At 46.2% G+C, this 7000-nt stretch overlaps 1 protein-coding gene across 5 annotated transcripts in view; it reads left to right on the forward strand.

Moving 5' to 3' along the window:
- Myom2 (myomesin 2) overlaps positions 1-7000 on the forward strand; it is a 77579-nt gene that overhangs the window by 65664 nt on the left and 4915 nt on the right. For all 5 annotated transcript variants that reach the window (XM_085844136.1, XM_085844139.1, XM_085844140.1 and 2 more), the window contains 4 exons: positions 771-884; positions 1057-1144; positions 1810-1848; positions 3528-3633. In XM_085844136.1, the coding sequence (XP_085700262.1) occupies positions 771-884; positions 1057-1144; positions 1810-1848; positions 3528-3633 (347 nt within the window). The remainder of the gene's footprint in view (positions 1-770; positions 885-1056; positions 1145-1809; positions 1849-3527; positions 3634-7000) is intronic.

Below are 7000 nucleotides of genomic sequence, written 5' to 3' on the forward strand. Positions count from 1 at the left end.
AATATTGATTTCCAGGAAGCTAGAATGAGAGTCTTAAAGCCCACACCCACAGTGACACACCTACTCCAACAAGGCCACACCTACTCCAACAGGGGCACGAATTCTAATAGTGCCACTCCCTGGGCCGAGCATATACAAACATCATCATTGTTCCACTGCTGTCATTACTTGTGTGGGGTCTGTACAGATGGGGATGCAGATTCTTCAGCCTCCTGGACTCCAATGCCATCTCACAGCCAACATCTGTCACACAAAGCAGAATGTCTTCTTGAGACAGCATCTTGGCAACATGCGAGTGAGTTACATCAGAACACTGGAAAGCTTGGCTTCTAAAGCCAGAGGGTCAGCTGTGAGGAATTCCCACATAGAGAAGCTCCTGGCCATGGCTCCTTCCTCCGAGTTCATGCCCAGGAATACCCCACTTTCAAAGAGTGGTTTCTCAGTGACCCACAGAGCTTTGGATCCACAGATCAAAGCCCTTTGCTCTGGCCCCATTAGTGAGACTTCCTATTAAACAGGAGATTTTTCACACCTACTGACTTCATGGATCCTCTTGGTGGCGCTGTGAGGGCTTACTGTTTTCAGATGACAATTGAGAAATGCTTTTACTGTGATTAGAAGGGACAGGTCTTTCCGTAAGCACCCTGCTGAGCCTGTTGAGGAGTAAATGCTGGTGTTTTCTTCAGGTCTGAGGTTCACTAACCCTGAAGGTTTGTGTTTCTTTTCTTCGTCTGAGCCATCATGGTTCACTTAGGATTTCTGTTCCGCAGGTTGCAAACACCAAGAGGGAAACTGTCTTCAAATGGCTCAAGGATGATGTTCTTTACGAAACAGAGACACTGCCAGACCTGGAGAAGGGGATCTGTGAGCTGCTTATACCCAAGGTACTCTGCTGCCACTGTGGAAACAGAACAGCACTTGCTATAACTCAGAAACCTGGCAGTGCTTTCTGGTTCACACACCGATTTCCCATGTTCTGCGAGGAAAGTGTCCAAATGCAACATCTTGTATCGTGGTATTGATTCTGCATAAATGTGGGATGTGTTTTATTCCTAGATGTCTAAGAAGGACCATGGTGAATACAAAGCAACCTTGAAAGATGACAGAGGTCAGGATGTATCTGTCCTGGAAGTAGGTGGCAAAGGTAAAGCGGCACCTCTTGGTCTTACAGTAAAGTCCATTCTGTCCACGGAAGGAGGGGCACTGTGGAGGAGGCTCATGGGTACCCTTAGCTGTGTGCGTGCCTGCTGAGCAGGCCTCCGTTCTGCCTGTGTGATAAGGGCTGTGGGGAGCTCTAGTTGTACCCTCTGAGATGGCAGAACTCCATCCTGTCCATGAATGGCAGGTGCTATACCAAGTGCTTCCACACACTCTGAGCTGTGTGCATTTTGGCTCTGTAGTGACATTGTATAAGAAAAACAGGTTGTACTTTGTCTGCATTAAGAGCGTTAGAGAAATGCACAATATCATTCTGGGCTTAGATGAAATGTCATTTCCCGCCCTCATCAGGGGCCAGGTTTGGTTCCTTATGGATGTAGTTAAGATGATTGAAGCTCTTACAAAGTTATTCCATTCAATGTACAGTTGGATTTATGTTGAACAAAAATGTTCTGTCCCACGTTTAAAAAGCGAATAGGTTAGAAGGATTTATGGTGCGCATAAGCCTTTTATGGACAAATATTACCATTTTAATGTTTCATTTTTCAAATGAATATCACCGTTTCCTGTGTCAATTTAATTAGACACAGAAAGTGCTGCTTTCTGTTAAAGTCATCCCTCATGATGCTACATTTCCCTCCTCCCTTCCAGTGTACGAGGACATGATCTTAGCCATGAGTCGTGTGTGTGGTGAGTAAAAGCCCCTGGGGTTTCATGTCTTGCTGGCTGAAGCATCTCTGTCTCCTGGGGTGGGCACTCATTTCTCAGGAGATGTTAATGGCCAGAGTGTGTCCCATGCAGGTGACAGGGACTGACTGGTTACCTGCCCACTCCATGATGCTCCTTCAGAGCCTTTGGCCACTATAGATTTGCCCTTGCTCAACTTGGGCAATATTTTTTTTTTTTGGTCCAAAATTGCTATTAGTTTTTATTCAAACACTAAATAGGAATAGTAGATATTTAACACTCCAACCTCATAGTCTGTGCATTGAGCCATTCGCCCTGTGTAGAAACTGGGAAAGGAAAGACAGTGCTTATAAATGAACCAACAGTAGCTTCCATGTTAACAACTAGCAATGCTATTACTCTAGACGCTCTAGACCTGTAAGGATGCCCAGGCTGTGACCCGCTGGCTGCATATGACTGCTCAAAGTCAAGGATGGCCATGAATGTGGCTCAATGCAAACTCATAAACTCACTTGTGACCCTGTGAGGCATTTTGGGATTTTCCTTTCCGTAAGCCCACTGTGAGGCTTTCCTGTGTGAATTCTGTGGATGTGAACGTTGTTATAATGTCAGTGGGTTAGGCACATCAACCAGAGAATACCCGAGTTACATTTTCTGATCAAGTAACCAAAGCATGCACAGGCCAGTGGATGCCCACCCATCCGAGTCAAGACTTACCAGAACCCACATCCTCGTCTCCTCAATTGCAGAGGCTGTGCTTCCCTAGACTCTCCACGAAAACCCCTGTACGCTTGTTTCTAGTGCTTTGGCAAATGGCCTTGCAAGGTAGACATTTTGCTTTTGTCTGGTGAACAGGCTGGGTTATGTTTGGCTTTCGGTGAGTCATATACTGACCTCATGGGTATACATACTACTTGGGAGGTGAAGCAAGCCATTTGAAGAGTGGCTTTGCTCTTACACTCCAGGGAGTTGCTTTGTATCACCTAGCTCATAATGTGCTGGCCATGAGGGCTAGCCATCTGGGGATGACAGCTGGTCACATGTAGAGAGCTGATGGTACAGCAGACTGCCCTCAAATGGTTCTTCTGAAACTCTCGGCTCACTCCTCACACAAAGCAGACACAAGGATCTTTTATGGGGACTGAGGTGGTGATGGAAAGCAAGCACAGAAGTCTCTGTGTGATTAGACACCCCTCACCCTGGCATCTCTGTGATACTGCAGGAGGAGAGGAGTGGGGTACAGATGTCTTGAGAACAGAGGATTCCAGCCACGTCCTCCAGCTTCTGCTGACTCTGACTCCTCCCTACTTTGTGACTCCTCCCACCTCTTCAGATTTGGGTCAATTTATCTAGAAGCTTTCAGTCATTGTCACCAAGACTATTTTGATTTTTCTGTTCAAACCAAACTGCTAAGGACCAGGGGTAGATTTTTTGTAAAAAATTTCGTTTCTTTGGCCTTAAGCAAAGGGCCATTTAAAGTACCCTGGCAGGGCAAGTATGTGTCTAATGAAACCATGTGACACAGAAATGAGGTGGGAGCATGCATGGCTCTGATGGGGATGACCACCATCTTGAGGAGGGATGCATTGGTGTATTGATGCCATGGATGGATGCACCTTACCATCAGGCCAGGGGCCTGTCCCACTTCTCTGAGATCTGAGATAGCGTCTTGTTATCTGCAGGAGCCTCTGCATCACCCCTGAAGGTTCTCTGCACTCCAGAGGGCATCCGGCTTCAGTGCTTCATGAAGTACTTCACAGAGGAAATGAAGGTCAGCTGGTATCACAAGTGAGTATGAGAACACAGTATCATGGGTGGCTGCAGAATCCTGGACTGGATGTTGGTGCTCTCGGTGAACTGCGGGGCCATGACTCTGTTCGCAGTACCAAGCTTTGGCTGGGTGGGCTTTGGGGCAGTGAGGAGGGTCTGGGTACAGGGGAAAGAAAAGGAAATGCTAGAGGGTGTCAGCAGCTTTCTCTGCACTGTGCTCACTGATGGCGACAATGCTCAAAGCTTCCTCCTGGGAGTGAGAAGAGAACAAGGGAAATAGTGTTTAGCGCCCAAGCTCCAACCTTCCAAGCAGTGGCTTTCTTATTAGACACAAGTAAGAGGAGGAGAACCCAAACAAGCCCAATAGTTTAAATAACAGCAGAGGGTCTAGGGAAACCTGCATCTGTGGGTAATGTGGGAACAGGGACCAGGAACCAGGGTTCAGACCTAGAGACCAGCATCAGCATTAGAATGCAGATCTTTATTGTTTATTACATAAACATATACACATACATACATATATGTATATATATGTACACACACACATACACACACATATATATGTATATGTTTTGGCTAATTAGGGTATGTTAAATGTCAAATTGGGGTGCAACCTGTATTGTTTAGCTGAATCTGCCTTGCCTGACCATGAACCTGTAGGGGAGGGATTCATTCCCCCAGGAAGGTTTCCATAAAGACAGGGGAAGCAGCCACCACCTCTGGTCCTTTGTGTTGTTTCACCTGTGTGCTGGGAGCCATGTCAGATCAGATACAGTAGATCAGGACCCTTCAAGGAGTCTTGGGAGCCGGTGCTGCCTCAAGCTCTCTCATTCATCCACAATATTGCTTTTTCTTCCACCAAGGTTGCCTCTGCATCCCCAACAGGGTGACGTCCAGTCCATAGATGTCCACCAGAATTTTGTAGAATGCAGACTTAGGCATGGCAGGCATTTGTTCCTTGCTTTCAAGCAATGCTGAGTCATATATCAAGGAATGCAGAAGATGCCACTTTAAATAAAAGACTTGGAATCCATCCCCCACAAATGAGAAGTGAGCTGGAGGGATGCAGCCAAACTGTTCTGCAGGAAAGGACCCTGTTTTCTTGCTGGAGAGTGACATTAATGTATCGTGCAGACATAGCAGAGCTCAACTGTCAGGGAATGGACCACTCCAGATGGAGAGGAATCCCAGCCACTCAAGGGATTTCTTGCTGTCATTACAGGGAAAACAAAGCTAATGTTCTTTGACCTCAGGGTGGGTGTGTTCTTTCAGTTTGGGAGATCTTTCCTGCACTGGTCACATTGGGTGAATAGCTCCTCTGAATCTCAGTGGGCTTCAACAGCTCACCTTTAGGATCTTTAGACAGGGTGGAGGAGGTAATGGCTTCCAACGAGGATATGAAGTGATGGATGGATTCTCCCCTACACTGGGGAGGGTTACCAGCTGCTGTGATCTGTGATGGAGCTCTCTATGCTTACAGAGTAGTTGAGTTATAGAGACAGAGAAAGTGACATTTCCAGATTTAAGGCCCACATGGGTAGCATGTGGTCGAGGAAGATTGAACAGGCTGCAGGAGTTATTGCAGATTTAGGGATGGTGGCCAGTGAGTCACACAGCACTTGAAGTAGATTGTAAATCCCTAGGTGTGGTAGATGTTGTCTCCGTCTGACAACCAGGATCTATGCTACAATCCTCAAACAACACAGAGTCACTACAGGACTGGCTGGGGCATTTGGAGGCCTTATCAATGTGTCTGCTCACTTTGAACCCTGTGCCCCACCTCCTTCTGGCTTTGAAGGAGGCATCAGCAGCCCTACTGTGTGCTTGTATGGGTTTATGTAAGCTGTGAGACACTTTTTAACCCTCACATGGAGAGTCAGTTCGTGGAGGGTGGCAGAGAGTCTGATTGCACCATATATTTTTGTTGAATTTTCTTTCCCACAGAACCAGAAAGCTATATAAAGTCCCATTATTGCTTTTAGTTAGAAACGAGCAGTTGTGAGTGACCCTCCCATTGCTTTAGTAATATTTTTCTCTGGGCTCACTGGATATCTAGTATTGGTGTGTGCCACCCCCAGGCAAAGAGCCAGTTGACTGGAAGGAACCCATCAGATTGTGAGCAAAGCATTCAGGCTGAAAAGCTGTGAGCCTACTCTAAAGCTTTGGTCTCTGGGTTCTGTCTTCCCAAGGGCACCAAGTCCCTATGCATCCTCTTGCCAGGAGTGTTCTATGCTCTGCTGGGCTTGCATAATGCCTTAATATTACATCCTTTTATCTCTGCCAGGCTGGGTCTTCCGTAGAGCCTTCCTGGCCTCCTCTCTTCCATCTGCTTACCTTCTTGGTACTTTGCTTTCACAGTACGAGTTACTTTTCTTTTTTTTTTTTTTGTTTTGTTTTGTTTTTCGAGACAGGGTTTCTCTTTATAGCTCTGGCTGTCCTGGAGCTCACTTTGTAGACCAGGCTGGCCTCGAACTCAGAAATCTGCCTGCCTCTGCCTCCCGAGTGCTGGGATTAAAGGCGTACGCCACCACGCCCGGCTACGAGTTACTTTTCTATCCTGAATTGGGTGCTCCAATGAGGGTTACCTGACAGAGCTATTTTATAGTAAAGAGGGCCAGGAAATTACTTTCTTTCATTGAACTATAAGAGTACACAGTGACCAGCAAGGATAATAGAATTACTATAAGCTCACAGCCAGTTCTTGGAAAACCTCCAGCTAGTCCTCTAAATTGTAGTAACTTGAAAATGATGTCTACACATGGATCATGTGTGAACTGTAAACATGTATTGTGTCCACATCAAGCAGACTGGCTTGTCAACAGGTGAGTGTGGTGTGACACTCTGCTGACTTGACAGTGACGGGATCAGGCGCTTTGGTCTTACTTATATCTTAAAAGTTGGGGTGGAATACATATAAAATAAAATTTATTATTTCATACACTGTAAGGGTGCAGATTAACCATGCCAGGGGGAACCTTCTCCAGGGCCTTTGGCTTCCACTGTACACTAGCTTCACTATTCTCTCTGCTCTTGAGTGTGGCAACTCTGGTGCACTTGGATTGTAGAAACATGTTTGTCCTCATGTGACACAACTTTTTAAATGTAGCATAATGTCCTCAGAATTCATGCATGCTGTAGTGTGTGTGCACTAGTTCCCTTCTTTTTAAAGGACCAGGAGTAATCCACCATGAGGATAAACTGTAGTTCAATTATCCATTCACTAGTCAGGGCCCATGTAGCTGTCCACATTGCCCATTGTGAATAGTGTTGCATGGATATTGAGTGTTGAAGTGTCTACAGATATTGAGCATTGAAGTGTCTACAGATGTTGAGTGTTCAAGTGTCTATGGATGTTGAGTGTTCAAGTGTCTCGGTCCCTGCTTTC

The sequence above is a fragment of the Mus caroli genome, unplaced genomic scaffold, assembly GCF_978045245.1.
Source record: "Mus caroli unplaced genomic scaffold, Mus_caroli_1 scaffold_10, whole genome shotgun sequence".
NCBI lineage: Eukaryota > Metazoa > Chordata > Mammalia > Rodentia > Muridae > Mus > Mus caroli.